The sequence below is a fragment of the Polistes dominula genome, unplaced genomic scaffold, assembly GCF_049000335.1.
Source record: "Polistes dominula isolate Pdom_NZ unplaced genomic scaffold, Pdom_raw_medaka contig_27, whole genome shotgun sequence".
NCBI classification, from domain to species: Eukaryota; Metazoa; Arthropoda; class Insecta; order Hymenoptera; family Vespidae; genus Polistes; species Polistes dominula.
Window position 1 is genome coordinate 371,449 of NW_028300906.1, and position 27,452 is coordinate 398,900.

A 27,452-nucleotide genomic window follows, 5' to 3' on the forward strand; every position below is an offset into this window, starting at 1 on the left:
GTGCTTTTTTTGATTTACAAGTACCAAAGTATGCTGCTGCAATTGGAATATTTAATAAAACATAATATTTAATATTATTTATATTAATCTGTTAGTAATTTATATTAACAATTAATGAGTTACGTTAAGTATCAACTCCGTTAAGATGTAAGTTACATGATTGAAATTTTTATTTCTATATAAATACCGTAATGAATGAAAATTAATATTAATAAACCTTCCATTTGCATAATATTAACATACGTAATATTCATTAATTCTACATTATATATTTGATTACTCTTATTACATTTGCACAATATGATAAATAATATATTTTTATATACGCAGTGCCTAATATGCGTTCAATTTTATAGTTAAAATCTTCTTCTTCTTCTTCTTAAAACTTCATCCTGCTAGCTATTGGCTATTTTTGTTAGTTTGTTTATTCTTTTTACTAAGGTTAAGTTGCTAACCTCACACTCGAACCTTCCCCTTTATCTAGGACTTAGGACATTATAGTTAAAATAATTTTATTAAAAAAATATAAATTAGTTCCTATTCTAATATTTTCTCTCTAATATATTAAATAATAATGTATGTTAATAACAAATTTGGCGCTTTTTTTTAAATTTACCCTGAAGCTACTGTGGCGCCACCCTAATTGAATGCATAACCTAATATTCGAATGGTAAAACAGTTCATTATCGACTGACACCAATAACGTAGATCATTGATATTATCGACAGTAGGATAACGTAGTTTACTTACATATTAGTACTGTAATTCATGTTTACACATCTCAAAAGCTTCAACCTTTCTAGTTTCTTATTTAGATCGATTACGTATGATACTTCTCTTCGAATATATTTTTAAATAATTATATAAAGAGAAACGAAGAGTTAAGTGATTATTTTTTCGTTAAAGAGAAATCTTAATGAAAATTTTGTTCAAAGAATATTTTAGTACATTACAAGCTCTTTCCATCTTATTGTAATATAACCTCAAATAAAAAATAACAAGATGATTTTCGAAACAATGGATGAATCCAGAGATTTTCTTACACGATATAAGATAGATTATCCTTCAAGGATTGCGAAAAAATCGGTCAAGTACAAACCAAAAGCGCATTATCCAACACCCTTGAATATATTAAATGGACCATATAAATATCATTTGAATACAAGTTGCTTAAATGAAACCTTACCTTTGGAGAAACGAACGGAAGATCCCCGAAGTTATACGAATAGGGTGAAACGAAATGATCGGATTGTTTTAATCATTTGTCCATGCTTACACATAGAAAATGAATATTAAGAAAAAATTATTAAATTAATTAATTAATTAATTAATCGTATAGGTGCATACAAAATATCCACATTTGAAGAAATTTATTCTCGAATCTTCTTTGAATGAAGAACTTTTCGAAGAAGAAAATAAGAAGCTAAATCGAACTGTTTATCAAATAGATTATTCTAAGCATCTTGGTTAGTATAACAAATTGACAAAATAATTACAATGAATAGAATTATAATTTGTTTAAATTTGGACAGACGATTTTGTATCTTTGCGTGATCAAAAGTTAGGAACGCATATAAAACGAGCAACTTTACCGGACAATTGGATCATACCAGAAACCGTACAAAAACGTTCTTTTCGCAATCCTTGGGAAATGATTAGAAAGGATTTATTACTTGTCAAAGTCAAAGAAAAACCTGCAAATAATCTCGATCCTAATCCGAAAGAACGCGAAATTCTTCGTGTCAAGTATATATTTATCAATTCGTATAGAGAGAAAATATTCTATTATTTTTATATTGTTTTCTTATATCTTCAGTAAAAAAAAAAAAAAAAAAGAAACAAAAATCTCTTGTTCTCTTTAAATATAAAAAAATTCTTGTTTGTTCTTTTTAGAACTGGAAAATCTGAATACGAAGATGCGATCGGTAAAACGGGAAATTTAATTATGAGAGAAAAACCTTACGGCCTATTATTACCGATGGAGACATCCGCCATATTGGGTACAAAGGATGATTCTAATAAAAAATCAGAATGTTCTATCGTTTTAACTTCCAAAAACATAGCATTACCTTCAAATATATTTTGATTTTTAATTCTAAAGAAATAAAATTGTTTTATGTTTTTTCAAATGTACAAATACGTTATAGAATTAAGGATCAATGTCATCATGTGTTTGATCAATTGTAAAGATAGTTTATTAATTGTGTAAATCAATTAAAAGTCGTAGTATAGAACACATGATGAATTGATTGATATTTTCCATAAAAAAAAAAGAAAAAGTAAATAAAACTACGCTCCTCATTGCTAGTAAATTGACATGGCAAAGATCACAATTTACATGTTGGTAAAATTTATAGAAATGATTCACATTTTTAAACGTAAGAGAAAAATTTAAAAATGATTGATCTTACACCATGGCTTCTTGCTAGCATTACAATAAAAACGCGTTAACATGATTTTTTATAGTCTATCATTAACTCTAAATTTATCTAAATCATTCAGAAAGTAATCGTGATATTCGATTTTGAAGTTACTATCAAGATCATCAACTTGAATTATACAAAAAGAACAAGAAAAGAAACTTAATAGTTTACATTAAATTTATCTCTAAAATGATGTGTTATTATTTCTAATAAGAAATATCAAATTCACAAGTCAATTGATCTTGAAAAGAAGAAAGCTTCAAAATGTATCATTTTAATCAATTATTGATGATATAATTGAACTATCCCTTAGATTAATATGTCCCATGTTAAATTTTTTATTACTTGGGCAAAAATATTTAATTAATTATGTAAAAATCGATGTTATATGTACATATATATATTTACGTATACCATCATGTATATACATAAATATATAAATAAGCCACTATGCATAAATAATCCATTATTTCTCTTTTCTATCTTCTTATTTTCTTTTCCCATCTTTAAACTCAACATATAATAATACATAATTGAGTTTCATAAAGATTTACAAATAATCTAAATTTGATTGTACTTGCACTTGAAAATACATATATATATATACAAATAATTACTTTGAATTAACAAAGAAAGTAAATAAATGTATCGAATAGTGATATATTTAAAATCAAACACAGTAATGGTTATTTAACATGTGTGTGATGTGTAATAAATTATTAATTCAGTCTCTCAATCGATTATGTCGATATACGATCGACGATATACGATCAAAGTGAATTTCTCAAATAATTATGTATCGTATGAATTGCAATTAAGTAGTATTTTAATAATTAATCTTAATGTATCGTATATCGTAATCGTATTATCATTTCTAACACAATCCAATTTTTAACTATGATTTACCAAGCTCACATTCGATATGCACGGCAAATAAGTGCTAGAAAAATATTACAGACAAACATCACATTTTATTTATTGTATATATAGTTTTGCCTTTGTGTTCGTTTTTATTAGTATTTACAAATTTGAACGAAAGATCAAAGTTTTTATCCAACATTTCATCGTGTTAAAAGAGAGAGAGAGAGAGAAAGAGAGAGAGAGAGAGAGAAGAAGAAGAAAGATATTTATTTACAAAAGTTAGCATATATGTTCGAAGTTCGTACTTATTATTAATTACGAATACGCACATATATGAATTCAATTTCATTACTTCTCAGACGTTTGATTTTCTTCATATCCTCCTTTTAAACACATCTCTCTTTTTCACAGTCTCCTTTTAAATAAATATCTACAGTAGGTAGACTGTTAGAAAGATTGGTGCATCTCTACGATTTTTCTATCTTTCAATTAAATCAGACTTTCTTCCATTGATTACAATTAAATATCATAGAAAAAGTAATAAGTAATAAACGCTAAAATATCTCTTCCAACTTTTTATACACACGCACGCACATATTCCGAGTAGTATTTTCTTCATTAATTTTACATCTGATATCGAAATGTATACAAGGAGAATGCACGTTTCTATAGTTTATACTCCGATGACACAAGTTTTGAATTATCAAGTTTTTAATCGTAATATTTTACAACCTTCTATTATTCATTCTAGTAATCAACAGAATTTGGCGTTGATTTAACTAGATCATTTGCAATGTAATTTTATATTCACTTTACTGGAACCATTACTCTCTTGTATGCATAATCCGAGACTATACTTCTTAGAAGAGAGACGTAAGTTCAAATTTACAATGCACAAACACTTACTTTCGTTTCTTCACTTGACCTGAATGAAAACGACCACCTTCTCCACGAATTCTTTTCATTGCATGTTGATGACGAGACTCGTGTAGATATTTCTATAAAAAATATGTTTCTAACATAAGAAACTTGAAAATTAATATAAAAATATAAGAAAGTAAAATAAAATGAAATACATACTGGTCTTTCCTTTGGAATTTTTCCTTCCGCTTCTAATTTGGCTCGTGCCTGACGTCTTTTTAATATACGTCTGTATTGCTTGGCATTTACGTATAAAGGTTCTTCTTCCAAGAATTCTGCATTAGGTAATGCTACTCTTTGAAATTGAGTTTGACCGCTATTTCCTGGTACCATCTGATATTAAAAAAGAAAAAAAGATGTTTTAATGTTTCACTTAAAGTGAATGAATTTTAATGAAATTATCATCAAAAAGGATAAACAACAAATTACCATTACAACATTTCCTGCTTGCGATGCTGTTGCTGTAGGGCTAGCTAATGGTTGAACTGGTGCTGTTGTTGCAGCTGTAGTTGCAGTTTGCGAAGTAGTACCAGCTATTTGCATAAGATTTCCATTGATGTTTATAACTGAAAAATAGAATTCGCTTTGAAATTCCATTAGAATGAAAAACATTAGAAGAATATTAGTTATATTTTTACCAGTAGGTTGAGTCTGTTGAACCTGGCCTTCTATTTGAACGGGTTGATAAATATAAGTCTGTCCATCAGGAGTTTGAATAATTTGAGGCGTTTGTGGTTGCTGTATAACTATTTGTTGACCTGTATTAGTGAGACTGGAAACTGGAACAACTTGAATTTGTCCATTGGGAGCTTGTATAGCTTGTATTGCTTGAGGTAACATCATAGCTTGTCCTCCTTGTCCCATTTGAACAACTTGCACTGTTCCACCAGTACTCCCAACAACAACCGCTTGTCCTTCTCCTAGCTGTTCCATTGTGAATTTTCACTGATAAAAGAAATTTGGTATGTTCACACATCATGAACTTGATATAAGACAGATTTTCTTTCAAAATCTTTAATATTATCATTGTTTCAAGGAAAAGAATTTGTGTTTACGAATAATTTAATAAATATATCCAATCTAAAGAGTGATAGAAAGTATAAAAATGAGAACATACTTAAAAGAAAGTGTAGTTTCTCATTTGGAAACATTATAGTTGAAATAAATTATTAATCGATGCTATTTATCATCATCATTAGCGATGTTTTGAAACGCCAACGTGGCGTATGCATGCAGTCCAGATTGAACCCACGTGCAGGTCGGGAAATAGGCACGAGGTGCATGCTAGAAAAGTAAGAGAAAGAGGAAGAGGAAGAGGAAGAGGAAGAGAGAGAGAGAGGAAGAGAAGGTAGCCATGAAGGAGAGAAAGAGTACAATAAAATGCAAGAGCGAGGGAGTTAACGAGCGAGCGAAAGAGAACGCGCGCGCTCTTGTATATGTGTGTGAAAGAGAAAAAGATAGAGAGAGAGAAAGATACTCGAGGGCAGACGGAATCGAGGGCTGCGTTGTCGTGTATGTTACTCAAAAGACCTTGCACGAGGGCTGGCGTTTTCACCGATGCTATCGCTAATAATCACAAAGGAAGAGTCTACTTCGTAGTTAAACTTATTTCGAAAAGCACTAAACTCGAGGGCGTGATCCAGACATCGGTAGAAAACTGATTTTTTTAAGGAGGTTTAAGAAGGCGTCGAAGAAAACGTGTCTCAAATACGATTGCATGGTTGACGATAGAATAAGTCGGTGAAACGTTTCTCACGACAAACATGGCCGTGCGGAACGGCATTTCGAGCGTCGTTAGCAGGCGAGATAATTTTGAGATGATAGGAGAGAAATTCGCGAGGAGGAAGGTCCACGCGCGAGCGTATGTCTATCCCGTTGATGTTTGATAATTTGTGGACTTACATTGGATCTTTTCGTAAGCACTTTCCCAATGATTGGTCGGCAAATTGAGGACCAATGGTCGGCGATAGAGAGTTACTTGGCTCTTGTGTATTGGTGGCACTGAACGAGGGGACCTGCCAGTACGACGGCAGTCCGATGCCAGACCGGTCGATGCCCCTCCGCGACACCACATTCACGGCCAATCAATTCCCAGGGCTTATCCCCACCATTGCTTTCCCGCGCTCTCCTCGAATCTTCGCGCCTTCTCAACTGTCGCTATTCCCGCGATTCTTTTCGAAATCGATCGACACATATGTTCGATATTATTCTACATTCTCGACCTATACAAAACTCTTTTCATTTTCCTTATATTTATTTTCAAAAAAAAAAAAAAAAAAACAATAACAAAATAATACTTATAACTTTCTTTATCTATATCCTTCGAGTGTGAATTTATTCTTTATTTATTTCTTCGTACTAACAATTACGTACATATGTAGTACTTTCCATATTAGTGCGTATATATATATATATATATATGAGTTACGTAGTACTAGATTATCTATCCAATTGATCGTCTACTTTATTTTTTTTTCTATCGATTAATATTATTTTTTACAAAAAAAAATTCTTATCAGAAAACTATATTTTTTGTCAGAATGTAAAATCTAAATGTTAATCTTGTAGGATAGTTTTATTCGTTAAATCATTCGTATGATTTTTATATGCGTCTAATTTATAAAGGAAGGACTGCGAGTGGAATATTACTTTGATTACGTTTTTATTATTATAGCAATAAATAATTCTTTCAATGTTTTCTTGACAATTAGGTGTACGGATTTGATTCGATTGATAGTTATAAAAGCGCGGTTAAAATAAATACCGTTATTATAGTGACCCTCCCCCTCTCTCCTTTCACCCTCCTCATTCTCTTACTACTTGTTGCTTTCGTCATATACAATAGAGATATGTTTACTTGCGTTTCCTGCATCTAACTGTATATCATCTACTGGCCGTCTCCCACCTGTGGCATTTTTCATTTTTATTGCAAATATATACAAACACATATATATAATAGTGATTAAGAATTATCTTTCCTATTTTTTATATACTATTATTAACTTTATTTTAGATTTATTTTATTTAACTACAAAAAAATGGTCATTCTAATTCATCTAAATTTATGTGGCAGTGTTGTAAATTTGTAATCCTTATTAATTAGTTTTATTTTACAAGCAATTATTGAGAACAATTTCTATAAGCATTATGTTTATTATAAGGCCAGGTATTCATAATTTTGATAAATGATTATCTCGATATACAATATTAATATGATTATCTATCGATACAAAATATACAGTACACGTAAGTACATATTTTTCAACAGGCAAAAGATACATTAGGTGAATATATTTATAAGATTTATTCTTAGCTTCGACTGATATTAACAATCGTGTTTACAAAACGTTTGTACAACTATTTCAATAAAACAGACTTTTAAAATTTATTTCATTATTATCTATAGGATTCTGTTTTTTTTTTTTTTTTTTTTCTTAAAAGTGCACTCGACCATATAGTAATAACTTTTCTTTTTTAATGGTTTTTTAATGGTCTTTTAATGTATTTTATATGCAGTTTCATAATGTTATTTAGTAGTAGTTGAATTTCTATCGTTTCGTATTTAAGATTGAGATTCGAAGCCACGATAAAATATTATACATCTTATATTTCTTTTTAATACAAATCTCTATCTTTTCGATCTCGTTAAAAACGCATATTCATTAACAACATTTTCAACTGTTAACTTTAGAAAATCTTTAACAAAAGATTTATCTTAGTCTTTTCTAGAATCACAGAATGAAATGCGTTAACAAAGTTTAGCAAGGAACAAACGAGATCGAAAGGCAATATAAATTTGCCCTACGTCAATAAATCATTTTTATACGAGTGATTATAAATAAGCTATACAAAAGTCTTATCAAATTAATTATTCTTATACATATATATATATGAACAAAATTAAAAGAAAACAAAAAAAAGCACAAATGAATTACTTCTTTCGATTACTATTATGTTACATTAAAACATTATTCAAACTTAGCATTTAGATATAATTCTATATGAGAGCAGACCTATAATTCAAACTTAATTATGATACAACATTACGCCTAATGTTTTACTTCACATTCATTTTTAAATAAGCTCTATCGTTGTTTCCAATTCAATAAAAATTATTGCGAGCTCAGTTTGATAAGATACGTACTTTGTGTCTCTTGACAAAAATAATTCCATTTAGACAGGCTGATGTATCCTGTCGATGGAATTACTGTAAGATCACGATAAGAAAGGAACTACCAAATCTTCCTTATGCTCTACTTTGATGTCATTTAATGCAGCTACTGCATTCTTGAGCATTCCAGTGATCTATAAAAAAGAAATTATTAAGAATTATTTATATAAAAATTGATGATATCAATCAAAGTTAACTTTCTTTATACAGGGTGAATCACGTTCCATAACTCAACCTGTATATGGGTAATTCTCAAATAACTGTGATTTTTACAACTCAAAATTTTTAAAAATTAAAAATGCTTTATAACTTATGTTTTGGGTACTATTGTTTCCTAATTATGCTCAGAATTAAACCTGTAATGTAGTTCTACTACAACTTCAATAAACAAAAAACTAGGACAAAAATTGAAAATTTCAATGTTACGGTACTGACAAATAAATGAAATATTCAAAGTACTTACCTAAATCTTTTTAAAATCTTAAAATAATAAAACGAATGATAAATTATAATACTCTTATAATCATACAAAGATCAATTATCTTTAATGTTTCTCTTATAATGATCAAAAATATGTTGAATGATAAATAAAGTACTGGACATAAAAAATCATAGTTACCTAAGAATCACCCATATACGCAAAAGTGTATCTTACAAGTTCGAGATCTCCAGCATCAAGCGGATTCGATGCGAGTATTCGTTCAGGTGCAGGAATATCCTTGAGAAGACACGTGGTATAATCGGGGACTTTGAAGCCCCCTGCTTCTATACGTTTTGCATAAGCTCTAGATCTATCCATGTATTCGTGTTGTTCCAAATTATGTGAATCCAATGCGCCAATATCTATTACATTTCTGTAAGTAGAACATTTGTTTATAAGAAATTATATACAATATTTGATCACATATTAGCTAAGAAACATAATATATAAACTACATAATTCTAACTAATTCTAACTATCAACACTCACGCCGCTGTTTCGTGCAGAATTCTGTTCAATGCGCTTTGTTCGTCTGTCTTCTTAGGTTCAGAATTTGCATACTGATTAACATAATCATCGCTAGAAAATAAAATAATAAAGCCTTAATTGATTCTATTAAAAAAAATTAAATAGCAAAGCAACATAACAAATATCTTACCTGTGCACTCTTGGTATATTTGTATTATTACTAACAGGATCAACTAGAAGATGTGTTCTCTCGTTCACTTCGCCACTCTATAAATAAAAATCTTATTACTTTAAATATTCATTATACACCATACCATAAGGAAAACATTAAACAAAAGCAGTAATAAGTTATAATGCATGAGGCATATAAATAATTTGCTAACTCCAATGTTTTCAAACATTGATTTTTATCCATTAATATTAGTAAAGCTTTCTCAATAAAATTGGAATGATGTTTATTGTACATTGTAATTTATTCTTTAAGTTCTGGTTTTCAAAACTAAATTTCACAAACTACATTCTTTGTTATATTATAAGATACATATATATAATATACTTAATATAATAATCACAATAATATGATAATCACAAAAATGTACATTCGCAATGAGATATAATTCAATTCTTAAAATTAGATGTTTATACTTGCAATTGAACTTGTATGTTATAGTCTAATAAAACTAAAAATCTTTATGATACTCATGACTAAACTATTAAAAAAACCAATATTATTTATCTTAAAGGCAATGAAAATTGCGATAACTCGTGTGTCCCTACGTCATTAATAAGCGTATATATATCAAAGTACAACGATAAAGGAAGAGAGAGAGATAAATGTTAAAAAAAAATGGTTAATAACATTGCGAATATTCGGGTTAATATTTCTTACCTGTGGTCCGGTGTCCTCTTTACAAAAACTGTAGCAACATCCCATACTTGATAAAATTCTAGATAACTTTTAAAATGAATTAATTTTCCTTTTCATTCCTGTAAACAATCCGGCATGAATCACGGCGCATAACAGTGCGTTTCAATAGTGACCCATAACCTACAACATCAAATTATAAGTTAGAGAGACAACTTCTTTTGTAAATTAAGTTCAAAGTTACTTTCAATATCATTACCAGGCGTCGCTAGTATCGAAATATTTATACTGTAACGACGGAAATATTTAAAACCATGTTATATATTTTTTATTTAATAAATTATAGAGAAATTCTTGTGATTACATATACTAAATATTATACATGTTTCTTATTGTCAGATCGAAAAAAGTATAATATTATTATATAAATAAGAATAAATAACAACACTGATATTGTCCAATGACGTTGGAGGATTTTAAGAGAGTAGAGGGGGAGGGTTGATAGGTTAAATGAAAAGATTGCAGCGCCACCAAGTTAGAATCGGAAGAGATAGTCCGCACTTGTCTGCAATTTGTCACGAAATTATGGATTCATTAGCAAGTTACGCGAGTGATGGTGAAAATAGTAATAATTCGGAAGAACTGAAGGTAAGACGATAAAAAAGTGATTTTTTTATACTATATAATGACATTTTACTGAAAAATAATGATTTCAATAAGGTAACAGTAATGTCGGTAGTGATTACAATGTGTACGCTTGGAATCATGGCTTCCAAACTAACGTACTGACTCCTATAGTCGACCATTAAATGGCGAATCGTAAATAAGAATATATATTAGATATAGATATTTATAAACATAAGAATGATTTTTAACGAATGTTTTTTTACGTGATTTTCTTAATTTTCCACTAAAGCTATTATATAAAATATTTTATTAGTGAGCTATATTAATTATTTATGCATTACAAAAATGTATAAAAATGTTTTCATATGAAATTGAATATATTTATTTTTTGTGTTCTATGTTACTTATTATTCAAGATGTCATACGAAGGACAAGCAGACGTAAGGACTAGAAGGGCTAGCGATGCTAATTATGACCCAGTACAAATGGACATGAGTGAGGTATGATTAAAAAACATGTTTCCAAACATATCTGTTTAATTTTAAGTTCGAAACATTTGGACGATGACTGGGAAGATACAATGATGGCTATGTAGGGACAGTATGTACGTGACAGGGTTTTAGGACTGATACGCTAACAGTCTGGTATATGGTGTTATGAGGTCACGTTGAACAACATAGTCTTTGAACCGAATCGATTAGTTGCTTAATAGTTTGAAATTCTCTCTTTATTATCATCTTTTCTTATTTCTCCATTTTCTCTTAATTTCAATTACATTTAGTTTCTCATTCATAAGAATGTTATAATCTTTGACGTTGCATTCAGTTTTGTTTACTTCATTTTTACAATTTTACATATTACAATTTGTAAAACGTGATCTTAAAACCTTCTTGTTGAGAGGAATAATCAGACTATAATTGATATTTAAAAGTTTAAATGATAAGTAAATGGGAATAGTACCATTTCGTGAGAAAATATTAACACGTAGCTCTGTTGGTAATACATGATACAATATCTACGCACCTCGGCAAGGTCTATGCTGTGTGAGGGTCTTTCAAGACTACCCCCAAGTCCTATTCAGAAGACAGAGGTGAGTAGAGGAAGCTGGCAGAAGGTAACACTAACAAAACACCAACCATCAAAGAACACCACACTTGTCAAATATTTTGCCAATAAATAACTGCATAGACATATATATATATATATAAATGTATATATGTATACATCTATGCAGAGGATATTTAATATATTTACATTTCTCTTTCATAATGTGGTTGTTTCATGTTGGTTTTATATACCTACCGGCAATTAACAGAAAAATTGGATTGTGTAATCAAAGTAACTGATGCGTAAATCTTCTGCATCACAAAAACTTTGTATCAAGTACAACCAATGATATAAGAAAAAAATTTTATTTTTTCTTTATCATGAACAAAAAAAAAATACATAAAATCGTGTTATTTATTTCTTCATAGCTAATTATTATTATACAAAAATATTTTTAAAAAATAAGTAAGAAAAGTAACGCTATGTAAAATCCACATGTATTATAATAGAGTAATCTATTTGTAATTATTGATCTCAGGTATAATCTTCCTTGTTAAAAGTAATAATATTAAACACTATTCCTTATTAATCAATTCTGTGTGAAATAGAAATACAACGTTACTTTTTTCTAGAAATTTTATTTATATATAAATAATGAAATATTTATGCGCGATATATCCACAATGAAGATAATGTAATTTATGTTTAATAAATGCATAAAATAATTTATAATTCCATTTAAAAGTATTTTCTTTTTAATGTAACAACTTTCTATATAGAAGCTTAATATATTAAAACAATCAATTTTGATTTCTTTAGGAAAGCAACAACAATAACTCTTCTGGAGAGTCTGGAAGTGAACGTGCTCATAGTCCTGCAGCAATGCCCTCAGCACTAGGTTCCAAAACAGACTCGTCTAGAATTTCACCATCTTCTTCAGACCAGAGGTGAGCTGGTTTGTATATGACCATTACCGATTTAATTTTTATTTATTTTTATTAACGCGTTTCATTGTATCATATAATGTCAATTAAAATCAAAAGAAAAAAGAAAACGTTAAAATCCAAAGAAATGTTTTGAACACTGAGCATATATTTGTGTGTGTGCTTAGTTTAGCAAAATTCTTAATAAACCCATTTCATACAGAATAATAATACGAATCTGTGTGGTATACCCCTGCAGAACGTAATCGTTTTACAGGAGATCCGATAATGAAAGCAATAAGGATGAACATAAAAGGAGTGACAGATCTGACCGTAACAAGCATAGTGGTGAGAAAAATCGTCGATCATCGTACGACGATAGGAGACAACGTGGTGATAATAGTAATGCTCATAATAAAGATACCAGGGAAAAACGAAGTAGGGACGATGAGAAAAAGTCACGCGATGAGGATAAACGTAAAGAGAAGAGCGACGAGAAAGATCATCATTATCGCGATGATAGTCGAAGGGATAGAACACGTGAATCGAGAAACGACAGAGACAGACGTAGAGACAGAGAAAGAGAACGAGAACGTCGTCATTCTCGGGACGAAAGATCAAAGGATCGATATAGGGAAGAAAGATCTAGCTACCATAAGGAAAAAGATCGTACGAGATCAAGATCCAGGTCGAGAGATCGGGCTCCGTTACCTTTCAGAACAATGAGCTATAGAGAAGAAAAGGGAAGAAATAAATTAGCACAATTAGAGAAATTAGGAATCGAATTAAAAGCACCCGAAGGTGATACTGTAGCTTTGGGAATTCAAAGTGAGCAAAATTATTATAATCCATTGACCACGGCTACTCAGGGGAAATATGCGGAGCAAATTCAAAAGAGGAAATTACTCTGGGCTAATAAGGTGAACAGATTTGATTATTTTTTCATTATTTTTTAATGTTAATTTTAATATTAGGATTACTTGTTACATACTATAATTTGTTGTTATATATATATATATATATATAAGAAGTAATAATTATGCATTTATATTTATTTATTTTCACGCGACTATGTATGTATATCTATACTTTATTTCTTTTATTAACTCCTCGCACAGTCGAAACAAGAAGAAGGTAAAGGTACTTCCAATACAGCTACTACGGCAAACACATGGATGGGTACGACGTTTACTCATGACCAAGACGGAAAAGTAACTGCGAAATTTAAGAGACTGATGGGAATAAAAGGTGATTTACCAAACACACAAACTGTAGGTACAAAGCCAGATATTTTGAAAAAACAGGAAGAAATGTTTAACAACATGGAACAACAATACGAAGTGGCACGCGCTACTACGCACACTCAACGTGGTGTAGGACTCGGATACTCCACTGGAGGATATCAATTTCCACGATAAATTATTATTATTAATATTCATGTAATAAAAGAAATGAAAGAAATGAAACGCTAGGTAACTGTATTATAATATAGTGATATTTGTATAAGTTGTCACGATGAGATTAAAAAGAGAAAGAAAAAAGAAATAGTTTCGTTCGAGCTTGTATCATTAAATTTTCGTAAAAAGCTTATTATATTATATTATAATAAAGCGTTTCTAATATGCATCCGAGTTATTTAAATGTATTTAAAGAAAGATCAAAAGTACATTGTAAAATTAACAATTATATTTTAAAGATTTATTAATACAAATTTTTCTTTTTAACTTCTTTATTTAACATGTACAGGAAATATAGTTGTAAAAAGAATAGTTTTGATCAATAACAAGCGTTTAAATATATATGTAGATTTTTCTGATCCTTTCTTTTTCATTTACATTTTTTTTCAATAATCAATAGTCAAATAATAATGTAAGCTAATAACAATTGGCAGCGATTGCATTATGATTAAATTATTAAATAAATTAATAAAACCTGTATGTTACACGCACGCATGTAATAAAGCTGATCTTATTATGTAATATGCATTTCCATTTATATATACTTGACATATATGTAAAGATAAGTATATTTCTTTCATTCAAATTTGCCGCGTATTCCTAGGAAGAGGCATAGAGAGATCGATAGAAATCGATTAATCAATCGATCAATCAGTGATAGATAGTTACAGAGATAGGTAGATAAAGAGAGATAAATAATATTATAATAATAAAATTTAAATAATTAATTTGTAAGATTAATTGAACAGTGTATATAGAGAGGAGCCGATAATATTCTTTAATTGTTGTTTTTTATAAGACAATTATATAAAGGGTTTTATGGAATGATAATAATCAAATTTGTTTCCCTGTAAATAGAGGTTAGATTTTATTAGCTCTACTATAGGTAAATTGTATATAATAAAATTCACGGTTGTAAATAGCTAACAAAACCTAACCTCTATTTATAAGGAAAAAAAATTTCATTATTATCATTCTATAAAACCCTTCATATAAATACACGCAGGGCTTAGAGAAAAAATATACAATTTTTCAAAAAATAAAAATATAAAATTATTAAAATATTATGTATACATATATGTACTGAAAAAGTCAAGATGTCACAACGTCTTTTAAAGATTAACAATTATTACACATATACGATATAAAATATATTTTCGTATTTATCGTATTGGTGTAAAAAGTTGTTCAAGTTGTTTAAATATTTTATTTTTATTCATTTTCTCTCATTGTTGTTTGAATTTTATTGTAAAATTTATGTTTATAAGAAAATTTAAGTACTCAAGAGTATCAAGGAAATAAACAAATGCATAATATTTGGCGCGCAAAAAAAAGAATAATAAAAATGCATTGCTTCTTCTGATTGGTGGATCTAACGTCGATGTAATACAGAAGAATTGAGTTGCTTTTCAAATGATTTAACAATATGGCGTAGCATCGTTTGAATTTGAACGTTACGTGACAACAGACGGAAGCCTCTAGGAAATGTGAAATAACTTTTTTACTCTCTTCTAATCTAACTTGTGATTTATTTTAAGTATAAATACTATAGGAATAGAGAAACTTAAAAGCATTTTGGATTCTTATATATTCGAAGATCATGGATAATTTTGTTAAGATTGAGAAAATTGGTGAAGGTAAAAACACTTAATAATTTTCTTTTGATACTATCTTAGAATATTTATATATCATTTATTTATCAATAAGATTTAATTATAATCATACATTTCTTAATTGATCGTTTTTCTTATTTTTAACATTTATATGACTCATGTAAAATGTAAACTTAATTTGTGTTTTCAAAGTTATTTCGACTATTTGTGAAAAAAAATGTACATACTTGTGTAGTGTGTGTGTATGTTCAATTATATATTCTTTGTAAATTTGTGTATTTAATAAAACTTGTATTATACTATAGGCACATATGGTGTTGTGTATAAGGGAAAACACAAAAAGACTGGTGAAATTGTAGCCATGAAAAAGATTCGCTTAGAAAGCGATGACGAAGGTGTGCCATCGACTGCAATCAGAGAGATTTCTATTCTCAAGGAGTTGAAACACCCAAATATCGTTAGTTTGGTCGATGTGCTCATGGAAGAATCTAGATTATACCTTATATTCGAGTATCTTACTATGGATTTAAAAAAATACATGGATAGTTTGGGAAACGGTGTAATGGTAGACCCTAAAACGGTCAAGTCCTATTTATTCCAGGTCTCAATATAAGTCATACATTAATAGCAACAATTAAATGTATATATACATGTATATTTATTTCTTTAATTTTGTTGTTTTAGATAACACGAGCAATTCTATTCTGTCACAAGCGCAGAGTTTTACACCGGGACTTAAAACCACAAAATTTATTAATTGGCACAAAAGGAGTTATCAAAGTAGCAGATTTTGGATTGGGAAGAGCATTTGGAATTCCTGTCAGAGTTTATACGCACGAGGTAGTTACTTTGTGGTACAGAGCACCTGAAATTTTGCTCGGTGCCACTAGGTATTCTTGCGCTATCGATATGTGGAGTGTTGGTTGTATTTTTGCTGAAATGGCTATGAAAAAGCCATTATTTCAAGGAGACAGTGAAATTGATCAATTGTTTCGAATTTTCCGGTAAGATCAATATTTTGTGATATTTCCAAATTTTCTTATAGCGAATTCAAAAAATTATTTATATATTTATTGATTTATTTGGAACAATATTTAAATAGCATTTTAAGAACACCAACGGAAGAAATATGGCCTGGCGTCACACAATTAAATGATTATAAAACAACATTTCCAAATTGGGTAACTAACAATCTAGCAGCCCAAGTTAAGAATCTTGAGGAGGATGGGCTTGAATTATTGCAAGCTATGCTTATTTACGATCCCGTTCATAGAATATCGGCAAAGGAAGCTTTAAAACATCCTTATTTCCAAGATTTGGATATGAGAAAGTTACCACCTACATAATAAAATGGGAGAACAAGAAAAAACGAAGAAATATATGTTCGTTGTGTTTCTTTATGACGTCTTTAATCGTGCGACAATATAAAAAGATATATCTTAGAATAGCAGAAGGATGTGAGATAAGGTGTTTGAGTGCAAACATTCCTTTATTGATGAATATGACTAAACATGCTCATTACATACTATTAAGCTTTATATTATATCAAGTCATTTGTCGAAATTTATTATTTGGTGTTTTCAGTACATTTACGCCTTTCAATATGTGTACTATATATCATAAGTACAGATCAAGAGAGAATTTCGATGCAACGATTACATGATATTACACTATAATATTTTATATCTATATTGACAAACAAGAATTTATCTAAACTATACTTAATATTTTTAATAGAATATTATTAGCAACATCATTTCATCGTCTATAATTTATATTTTAATTAAGTAAGTTTTTTCTTTCTTTGTACTGCCCTTTGATATTTAATATGTGAACAAAAATGTGAATACGAGTGGATGAAATTTATCGATTTGTTATTAACTAAATAATATAGTAAGCATTTTTATGGAAATCAAAATAAACAGAAAAGAAAAGAACTCTCGATAAATATATATATATATATTCTTTAGAATAGCGTAATTTTTGTAAATTATTTTTAAAATACAGGACAATTTTTTGTACGCAAAGCTTTTCATTTATACAATATTATCATATAAACTATAATTGACCTATGTACTACAGGTTAAAGATTTTGTTAATTATAATGACTCAGTTAACTGAGAATTACCGACGTCTTACCATTTCAGCAAAATCTTATTAGGAGATATTACTATTTAGGAGAAGGAATGGGAAGCCAAATAGATAATTAATGATTCTTAGAATCATATGCTCTAAACTAATTTCTCTTATATGTCGACTATGCGTCATCGTGAGCAACAATGTAACTATTTTCTTTCGATCCCTGTTATAAATCGTACAAGTTTGAATTATCAATTTCTATTGTATATAGATCTTTGTAAAATACATTTTGTTTTTTTTTAATTTTAATAACAATTCCAAACAATAATACGAAACATGATAATTAATTTAATTACAATTGAAAATCAATATCAAATGTCTTAGAAGAAATTAATTAATAATAAATTGTTTATGTGGATACTTGTGAACAAAGAGAATATAAAAAATGTTTTCATTAATTAATAGTAAAATGTAAAATTATGAATAATTATTTTGCTGCAATAGACTAAATTTCTTGTTACTTTGTTTTATTGTTATTAAATTTATCTTGATTATTTTTACAGAAAATTGACATCTTTGCTACAGTTGGAATGGAACACATTATTTGTTCTTTCCTGCATGTAACTCATTTAATGTATGCGTGACGTATATCTGAAGATTAGAGAGTGGGGAGATCTCCAGCACATAAAGTCAAGCCTCGAATTACTGTTTACAGTTTGCGTTCAGAACTAAGGATTGACGTTTAAACGGTGAGTCTTTGTTGCTATCCGTGTTTTATATTTTTCAATTAATATTTCCAATTTAGACAATAATCAATGAAATTTTATTATTAAATATCATTTTATTTAGCACATTTTTGTTTTATCATTTCATTTATTATTATTATTTTTATATTTAACTTTGGCTGATTCTATCAAGATCTATATCAGTACAAATAATACATTTTATTACAAATTATTGTTGTTATTAACAAATGATTGTTGTTTAATTAATACGACTGAGAGAAACGTAAGGTTTTTTAATTGTGTGTTTTATTACCTAAAGATAAATTTCTACATATATTTGTAATATCAGATGTTTTTTTTTATTTAACTTTTTTCAATTAAAAGTTTAAAGTTCGAGTAGATTGAGAGGAGGTCAATTCTATTGCGTGTTGTTTTCTCTCTCGAAATTTGTGTTTATCAAAAAGGAAGTAGATTGATAGTTGTGTAGTAGAAACGTAAATTAGAGGTCTTTGCCCCGCGATGCGTGTCCAAGGACGAGTGAATCATCCAGTTTAAATTTAGGTATTATTTGATCATCTATGGAATCCATAAGTCCGCTTAGTTATATTAGTATTGAATTTTTTAAATAAACAAAATCATCTTATCATCTATTTTTGATTTTCCATTATTCGACCCGCATATCCGGTTTCGTAAAAGAAATTTGATAAAAATTGAACAGCAACTTTCTACAAACTTAGAACTTATTTAGATTCTTTCTAATTTGTTGAACATTTTCTTTTTTAGAAGATGCGTTCGATCATTTTGTGTATTGCCCTAGCAGGATGTTTAGCACTTGCTAAGGCTCATAGTTATCACATGGGTAATTGTCCCACAGTAGAGCCAATGCATGGATTTCAAATGAACAGGGTAATAATATTTAATCATTAACTAAAAATTGTTCAATCATTGTGACACTTTGGAGATACTAATAATATGTAATTGTAGTTTCTAGGAATCTGGTATGTCATTCAGAAGACATCTACTGCAAGCAAATGTATTAGCTATAATTATACTCGCGGCGAAGAACCGGGAGAATATTTGATAACTCAAGATTCTGATCATCCTGTATTAGGTGAGATTTTAAATGATTAGAATATTTTCTATAAGATTAAATAAGATCATTTTATAAGCATAGAAATCGTTGCGTTTAAGATTACTGGAAAGCATTTCTATAGATAAAGAAATACAAATAATATATATGGACCCTGCCCGGTCTGATAAAAGCACGTCAATAGGATAAATGTTTTTCAAGTGGGATGAATTTTCTGTAGTTAAGCAAGCTCTTTCTGTACAGGTCTTACGCCATTAAAACACGAGTATCACTATACCGGTGAATTGAGTGTACCGGAACCTAGTACACCGGCTCGAATGCAAGTTCGCTTCCCTCTCAGTAAGTAATATGAGTCATTTTTAAAAGGAAGATTTTAATCTTGATTATTATTAACCTTTTGTAAGTTTAAAGTTATATTGATTCTACTTTCCAATGACGTACAGAATGAATCTGATTAATTTATTAGAAAGACTATGAAGCAATAATATTCAAATAATTTTCATTGTTTCTTTTTTTTTTTTTTTAGGTGTAGCAGGTAGTGCATCTCACATAATCTTCACTACGGATTATGACAATTATGCTGGAATATTTACTTGTCAGAAATTAGCTTTTGCCCATCGACAAAGTGCAACTATACTTTCAAGACGTCGTGATCTTGACAGGGATACCATAGATAATATAAAAGCAAAATTGTCAAGCTATGGAGTAGATCCTTATGATCTTAGTATCATTTCTCAGAGTGGTTGTCCACGCGGTAATGATACTTTAGACATAAACATTGATCCTAGCACTTTTACTGCTGAAAGTCTTGGCAGTGCCGTACGTAAAGCTGGTGAAAAAATTGGAGATGGTGTTCAATGGGTTGCCAGTGCTGGTAGCAAAGTTTATCATAAAATAGCTGGCACCGAAGAAAGTACAACTCCTTCGAAATCAGAGGAAACGCATAGGGTTGTACCAATGATGAAAGATTCTGGGAAATACGAGACTAACGAAGTCGAATGGATTCCATAAATATGTTTAGAAATAATATTGTCAAGTTAAAAACGAACAAAAACATGATATTAGGGTAAATGTTTATTCTTTTTCTTTTAATTTTTTAAACATGTATTGTATACTGTTAAGAGAAATAAGATATAGAAAGGAACGTATTGAGATGATCAGTTTATAATTTTAATTTTATAGAAAGAAGTATACATATTTCTGATTTGTTAAATAAGAAATATCAACGTTGACTTAACTTCTCGTAGAGATATATTATAACAAATATAATAATAATAATAATAATCTATATAAACGCAATAATTTTCCAATTTTGTCATTTATGCGTCCAACGAATTGCTTTAAGGATATCAAAGAGTTTAATGAAATATTTTAGTGTCACTGACGTCTACGATAAAATCAGTCAATGTGAAAATGAGTAATATCTATCTAGACGGTGGCGTGTTAGTCAATGAAAAATAATTTTCCTTACAAATTGATGATAAGAGAGAAAAAAAATATCTTGTTAAGATAAGTGAAAGATCATGAGTTAAAAAATAATTTGTTTATTAGAAAAATTATATACAATTTTTATCGGGTGATTAGATCAATTTGAAATGTCAGATTACGTCTCTTTGCAATGTTATAGTTACTTATAAACATTCGTCACGTGATTATAGTCTCCCCTAATACGTACGATGTGTGCTGTTCACGAATATTAGTGTCCTGACGTTCGAACGAACGGATCAGTCCGTTAGCAACCGCTGAAGAGTGACTAACAAATTTTTTGTCTGCTTAAGAAAGACTAATATTTTAAGGTGGACCATTATTATTCTTCAAATCGACGAGTCATAGAACAAAATAAAGAAGGTCGACGCTTTTTCTCACCTGATATCATAGAGTTGTCAAGACAAATTTAATGTACGTAAATTTAATTACACGCTCCTTAATTAATTATTATTATTATTATTCGAATAATTAATTTTTTCTTTTGTTTTTCTTTTTCTCTTAATGAATTGTATTCATTATATTGGAGTAATTGTAATTTTAATTTTGTAACACTAATACGTCGAACACTTTATTTGCAATCATTTGGTTTAATATTTGACGATTAATTAAATTTGAATAAAAGTCGATTAATCCCTTTTGATAATATTAACGCACGTTAGACGAGATATTTTGTAATTATTTTTTGAATGAGAATGTTAATTATTAGTAATGATAATGAATTACTGATGATACGAGGTGTATACTGTTAGGCTGATCGTTCCGCACTGCACCACTTTCCTAGGGTACTCCTTTTAGGGGTTGCGCAGGTCAGATGCCCTATACCACCTATGTGTGTTGTGTGTCGCACCTGTCAGTTCGTTTTCCAAACCCTCTGACAGTTTGATTTCTACAATTTTCTCGAGTCGACACGCTCTCGCTCTCTCTCTCTCTCTCTCTTTTTTTTTTCTCTTCTTCTTTTTTTTTCTTTCTCAAATTGGTTAATAAACTACTGACATCTTGATCTTTAGAGGAGGTAAGGTCGAATTTATTTAAACCACAAATTTGAATAAATATATTTTACTCGCAATCGTGCCGACAAAAATTTCATAATTTATCCAAATAAAAATATCGATATTAACATTCAATTGAAGGAATAAGAGGGGAGAGACAGTTAGCTTCGGCTAACTAAATGTTAATAACAAATTAAAATGTAAAATTAATTGAAGTAGTAGATCTAAAATAATTAGGATAAGTAGAGAATTGATATCTTAAAAGCTTGATATATATTTGATTTTTCTTTCGTAGCTGTTCACATTTTTCATTATTTTTATATCAATAATTATTTTCTTTTTTTTTATCGCATTTATTCTTTCATTTTTATTTGATTTATATTTAAAACAAAAAACAAAAAAATTCCTTATTTACTTTATGTAGTAAACTATTTACATTTCTTTTTTTATATTTAAAAAAAGAAAAATTGTTATCTACGATTGAGAAATGTTGGTGGTAGACTTTTATCAAGTAGATAACAATCGGTGAAACGTATAAGTCCATTGAAGAAGAAACCTTAGGAAAGAAAAAAAGTAAACATTTCATATCTTATTATCGATTCAAGTTTAATTTACTCGTTCTTTTGTTTTGACCTCGTATAACGCAAAATGCCAACCATGTGGTATCACCCATCTATCGATTTCTGCATTATTTTATCAAGTTCATCCTTATTTTCAAAAATAAATCTTTATTTCTAAACGATCATTTGAATATATTTGAATATATGCATATTTTATACAATTCATTCATATTTCACGCATATATAAATCTATTTAAATGATTGTTTTAGAATTGTCATTGATTTATCATTGATTTATCATTGATTTATCATCGATCAGCATTTTAATAGTAACGATAATCGATTAGATTCGTTCAGGTTCAAGGGACAAGTACGTCAATAAAAGCAGACTGACCCACATCTCATCATCGTTAATACGAGATCAACGTTGCTCTCGTTTGAATCTAGTGATTTCAGGATCAGTCTCTCGAATTAGGACGATTCAATCGGTTGTCTCGTTTAACAGGGTCAATATCGAGAATAATTTGCAAGTTATGAGATCAACCCCATCAACGTTTTCAATACTTTATATTTGATTACAAATAATCTAATATATTTTTTTTTTCTCTAATAAATATCATTATTTTTTTCAAATTATTTTATTTTTGTGTGCGTATGTGTTTTTTTTTTCTTTATAGGTTTTAAAGTTTTTCTTCATCATAGCAATTATCTTCAAGGAACGCAAACATAGTCATTAGTTTTGCAATTGAGAATGTCAATGTCCATCCATCCATTGAAAAGAAAGAATCTTTGAATTTCAAAAGTGTTTTCAAAAGAATTTTCTATTTCATTTAATATAACTAATAAAATAGGATAAAAATAAATTTAAAAAAAAAAAAAATAAGAAAGAATGACAAATCCAAGATTTGTATTTTAATTGAATTTTAATTTAAAAAATTCGTCAATTAAATAATCTATTATTATTTTGTTTATTTTAACACAAGGTTACTGGTTTAATAATTCATTTTGTAAAATTCGATGAGAGAGTCGAAAGTAGAAAGAGATGTTATACGAAAAAATATTAAATAAGGAAAGTAATAGCTTGTTATAATAAGATGAAATCGAAGTCGAACGTTCAATGTCAGATCCTTCTTCGATCTTGACCTAAATTGAGATACGCCATTGTATTGATGTCTGTTTCGTAATCATTTCTTTTTCATTTTTATTATTATATATGTATAAAAACATACAGAGCGTAAAAAATTAAGGAAATGAATGAAAAAAACCTTGAGTAAGAATTTACTTGTAGATTTTGTCGTTTCATTATGCGATATATTATAAACATCAAACTCTCTGAGCAATTTTTCTTTCTTAGCTTTTTATCCTACTCCTTTTTTTTACAGTTAGTTTTTTTTATGAAAATAAAACTTTAAAATTGAAACAAACATTGACTAACGACTATGCTTAAAGAAATTCTCTTTCTTTTATCTTCGAAGGTTAAATGATGACTTTGAAAAATACATCGACTATATCGACTTCACGATTTGACGAATGCACGATTTTGTAATATCCTTTTTTTAGTTGTTTTTCGTGATCTCATATTGATTTCATTTTTATAACAAATTTATTGAAAATTGTTATTTCAAAATTATGAGAAAAAAAAATCAAGAAAAAAGCAACAAATTGTTGAAATGATTTGTAGTATATAAATGATAATAAAAATAGTGAAAAAAGTAAATGTAAAAGATCGCAAAAAGCTTCCAGATAAAGTATAGTTATCGAGGACGATGAGTTTGACCTGGTCGGAAAGAAGAAAAATAAATAATAATGGTTAATATATCAGGCTAGTCGACATTTAATCGATCTACCCCTCAAATGACTCGTTAAAGTGACCGGGATACGTGCAGGCCAATCTGTTCGACTCCGACCCTCCTCACCAACGAGCAATTACTATCCTCAAATACATATTATGTATATAGAAGGAAACATTCTTTTATGCTATTGTATGAGATTTTAACTACTCCCCTTGCTTATTTCAAACGTTTAGAATGACTTGTATACAATTTATAAATGAATTTTACTTATTTTACATTACAGATGCTGACTGCTTCATTATGCATTTTGTCGGTCCTATGGGCCCAAAAAACAATGGCAAGCGTGCTTGTTGCTGATACAACAATGTCCAGAATGGTAGAGTTAAATGCTGGCGAACCAATTTGTTCACTTTACAATGATAGAGGTGTAATCCAAAGAATGATACTCGGTGCTGATCCGAAGAAAGTTCGGCAAATGCCAAGCAATCTCGTTGCTGATCTTGAAGAAACTTGTTTGGCTTCTAAAGTAAACGTAAAACTTATTGAAATCAAATTATCAAACTTTGAAACAAATTCTCTTTTATTTATATATCGTGTCTAACAAAAATATAACGAACGTTAGATCGTATAAAAACTTTATGAACGTTTCATACATTTTTAGTTGTTATCATTGTCTTTTTTATTTTATTTTTATTTTTATTACAATACGATATTTCTTATCGCACCTGCCTACCTGCCAAGTTGTCAAGGATAATGATTTTATACTTACTTTGTTGAAAAGAAAACAATTGAGTATGTCAATTAATTTTTAATGTAACTTTGTCATTAGAATCGAACACCTGCAGGTGGATTGATTTATCCTGGAACAAAATGGTGCGGACCTGGAAACGTGGCAAGTTCTTACGATGATTTAGGTCAACATGCAGCAGAAGATGCATGCTGCAGGGAACACGATCATTGTCCAATAGCAATGTCGTCTCAACAATGTATTCATGGTATATGTAACAATTCACCTTTCACACGTTCGCATTGCGACTGCGATGCCAAGTTTCGAAGATGTTTGCAAAATCTTAATACCGAGGTTGCCAATACTATCGGTGCCCTTTTCTTCAATGTTATACAAGTAACTTGTTTCAAAGAGAGACGGCCATGTTCCCAATGGCAAAGGTATTTTTACTCAAAATCTTCTCAATGATTCATTTCTAAAGCGCATCAATTTATTTGTCAGGGTGAACCACAAGTTTCTTTCCAAGGTGTATTTTAAAATCAATTAAGTCTGTTTATTTCGAAAGTGGTCTATAAGTCCAATCATATATTTTGAAATTGATTCCAACGCAAATCCTTCAATATCTATCTCGATTCGAATATAAATGGACTTAGGTCACTTACAAAGTAAACGGCTCAATTATTTTCTTTTGCAATTTTATCAACTTTTTAGTTAAGTTCGATTATCTTTACAAGCTAGGATTGTAGTTTTTTTGTTTGTTACAATCTATCAAATATTTCTAATCATAACTTTTGGTTAATCCTTTATCATTAATAACAATTAGATAAGATTTTGTTTTTGTATAAACAAATATAGATTATTATTAGAAGAATGCATTCCACTTTGGAAACATTCACCGAGTTACGAGCCACTCAATTATAACAACCGTATGGAAACTGGAAGAAGTAACAATAATATAAACGAGTCACCACTGTTAAAGTTCACCGAGGATATAATTGCCAGAATAAGACGTTTCCAAACAAATATTTTCAATTACTTTCAAAATCATTGGAGAGAAATATTAAATGACCATTGAAGTATTAGAAAATTATGTGTCTCTTTTTTTGTTTTTACTAATTTAATTAGTATGTTTATTAATTCATTGATAACAGAGAAAAATGGTGGTTGTGATGGTGGTAACGGTGATGGTGGTTGTGTGGCAATAATACTAAAAACGATACTAAAATAATAATCTTTGTTTTTTTGTTTGTTTTATATACTAACATTTACCATGTTTTTTCATAAAAGTGATTTTATAGAAATGATTTATATATATATATCATTAATTTAATCTTTGTATTATGTTTTTTTTTTTTTTACAGGAATGGTTACGACGAAGCAGTGTCAAATAGATTGTGTTCGCAGTATAAGTTTCGGCCAAGTGAAAAATACGTGCCATTAATGCCATTGAATATGAATATATGAATTCGGAAACAGCAAAAGGACAGCCCAGGTGGTAGTTAAAATAAAAAATAAAAAGAAAAAACAAAAGAAGAAGATCGCTCAAAATAATAACTACCACGATAAGAAATACGTGATAATTTTTTCGCGTTTTATTTCACATTAAATAGTTGTCCTTTTTGCTTATCGGAATTCTATGAAGTGTTATGATGGTGTGGACTAATTTCGAATCCAATCGAATACCCAAGACTCTATAATAATATTAATAATACATATCGATTCTATGGGTTTTCTTGTTTTATATATTATGAATAATTCGTACCGCGCGTATGTAGTTTATACAATATATTATTATCATAGCAATATTAATTATATATATATACATATAGATTTAGATAATAATTAATTTATAATTGTTATTGATAAAATATTAAATATGTAGTCGTTTAAATATTTTATATTATAACTCGTAGGGTAAACTTTAATTGTATTTCATTATATGGGTAATAATCAAAGATTATATATTTTAAAGATATAAGATAGAAAGTGTTAATAGTAGTAGTGTTAATTTCAAATAAAATACGTTTGTGGAGTCGGTGAATTATTTCATAATTTATAACTTGTGAAAAATAATATCTCGTATTATGTTTCTAAAATTGATTCTTTTGTTGTTATCGATATAAAGAGAAATCTATAATATCGAC

At 29.1% G+C, this 27,452-nt stretch overlaps 7 protein-coding genes across 17 annotated transcripts; 5 read left to right on the forward strand and 2 right to left on the reverse strand.

The window, feature by feature from the left end:
* Nucleotides 1-214: 214 nt before the first annotated feature.
* Nucleotides 215-2,109, forward strand: LOC107070277 (uncharacterized). Its single transcript, XM_015328317.2, has 4 exons — nt 215-1,230; nt 1,340-1,466; nt 1,533-1,746; nt 1,894-2,109. Exons 1-4 carry the CDS (start codon nt 1,003-1,005, stop codon nt 2,084-2,086), a joined length of 762 nt encoding a protein of 253 aa, XP_015183803.2. The 5' UTR covers nt 215-1,002; the 3' UTR covers nt 2,087-2,109.
* A 1,759-nt stretch (nt 2,110-3,868) lies between these two features.
* Nucleotides 3,869-6,265, reverse strand: Nf-YA (nuclear factor Y-box A). 5 transcript variants are annotated; one of them, XM_015328334.2, is made up of 5 exons: nt 6,108-6,265; nt 4,844-5,150; nt 4,635-4,771; nt 4,365-4,538; nt 3,869-4,282 (listed from the first exon to the last, which is right to left on the reverse strand). In XM_015328334.2, the coding sequence occupies exons 2-5, from the start codon at nt 5,136-5,138 to the stop codon at nt 4,187-4,189; spliced, it is 702 nt and encodes a 233-aa protein (XP_015183820.1). In that variant the 5' UTR covers nt 5,139-5,150; nt 6,108-6,265; the 3' UTR covers nt 3,869-4,186. The 5 variants fall into 5 exon arrangements, with proteins under 5 accessions (XP_015183820.1, XP_015183821.1, XP_089035733.1 ...); XM_015328335.2 differs by lacking the exon at nt 6,108-6,265 and adding an exon at nt 5,736-6,093; XM_089179607.1 differs by lacking the exon at nt 6,108-6,265 and adding an exon at nt 5,683-6,093.
* A 1,229-nt stretch (nt 6,266-7,494) lies between these two features.
* Nucleotides 7,495-10,373, reverse strand: Lamtor1 (Late endosomal/lysosomal adaptor, MAPK and MTOR activator 1). Of its 2 annotated transcripts, none has more exons than XM_015328336.2 (5): nt 10,215-10,373; nt 9,516-9,592; nt 9,347-9,436; nt 9,032-9,230; nt 7,495-8,510 (listed from the first exon to the last, which is right to left on the reverse strand). In XM_015328336.2, exons 1-5 carry the CDS (start codon nt 10,257-10,259, stop codon nt 8,421-8,423), a joined length of 501 nt encoding a protein of 166 aa, XP_015183822.1. In that variant the 5' UTR covers nt 10,260-10,373; the 3' UTR covers nt 7,495-8,420. The 2 variants fall into 2 exon arrangements, with proteins under 2 accessions (XP_015183822.1, XP_089035734.1); XM_089179608.1 differs by having other exon boundaries at nt 8,996-9,230.
* Nucleotides 10,374-10,686: 313 nt separating this feature from the next.
* On the forward strand, nt 10,687-14,766 carry LOC107070286 (uncharacterized). 3 transcript variants are annotated; one of them, XM_015328332.2, is made up of 6 exons: nt 10,687-10,838; nt 11,234-11,317; nt 11,850-11,907; nt 12,684-12,811; nt 13,065-13,707; nt 13,906-14,766. In XM_015328332.2, the coding sequence occupies exons 3-6, from the start codon at nt 11,854-11,856 to the stop codon at nt 14,203-14,205; spliced, it is 1,125 nt and encodes a 374-aa protein (XP_015183818.1). In that variant the 5' UTR covers nt 10,687-10,838; nt 11,234-11,317; nt 11,850-11,853; the 3' UTR covers nt 14,206-14,766. The 3 variants fall into 3 exon arrangements, with proteins under 3 accessions (XP_015183818.1, XP_015183817.1, XP_015183816.2); XM_015328331.2 differs by having other exon boundaries at nt 11,234-11,907; XM_015328330.2 differs by lacking the exon at nt 11,850-11,907.
* Nucleotides 14,767-14,913: 147 nt separating this feature from the next.
* On the forward strand, nt 14,914-17,878 carry Cdk1 (Cyclin-dependent kinase 1). The gene is made up of 4 exons (XM_015328323.2): nt 14,914-15,881; nt 16,163-16,458; nt 16,542-16,861; nt 16,960-17,878. Exons 1-4 carry the CDS (start codon nt 15,845-15,847, stop codon nt 17,201-17,203), a joined length of 897 nt encoding a protein of 298 aa, XP_015183809.1. The 5' UTR covers nt 14,914-15,844; the 3' UTR covers nt 17,204-17,878.
* Nucleotides 17,879-18,528: 650 nt separating this feature from the next.
* LOC107070284 (apolipoprotein D) lies at nt 18,529-21,053 on the forward strand. Its single transcript, XM_015328324.2, has 5 exons — nt 18,529-18,685; nt 19,445-19,567; nt 19,646-19,772; nt 19,995-20,090; nt 20,278-21,053. The coding sequence occupies exons 2-5, from the start codon at nt 19,448-19,450 to the stop codon at nt 20,760-20,762; spliced, it is 828 nt and encodes a 275-aa protein (XP_015183810.1). The 5' UTR covers nt 18,529-18,685; nt 19,445-19,447; the 3' UTR covers nt 20,763-21,053.
* Nucleotides 21,054-21,203: 150 nt separating this feature from the next.
* Nucleotides 21,204-27,349, forward strand: LOC107070285 (acidic phospholipase A2 PA4). 4 transcript variants are annotated; one of them, XM_015328325.2, is made up of 4 exons: nt 21,204-21,650; nt 24,865-25,113; nt 25,411-25,748; nt 26,670-27,349. In XM_015328325.2, the coding sequence occupies exons 2-4, from the start codon at nt 24,865-24,867 to the stop codon at nt 26,770-26,772; spliced, it is 690 nt and encodes a 229-aa protein (XP_015183811.1). In that variant the 5' UTR covers nt 21,204-21,650; the 3' UTR covers nt 26,773-27,349. The 4 variants fall into 4 exon arrangements, with proteins under 4 accessions (XP_015183811.1, XP_015183815.1, XP_015183814.1 ...); XM_015328329.2 differs by having other exon boundaries at nt 24,865-25,107; XM_015328328.2 differs by lacking the exon at nt 21,204-21,650 and adding an exon at nt 21,690-22,251.
* Nucleotides 27,350-27,452: the final 103 nt, after the last annotated feature.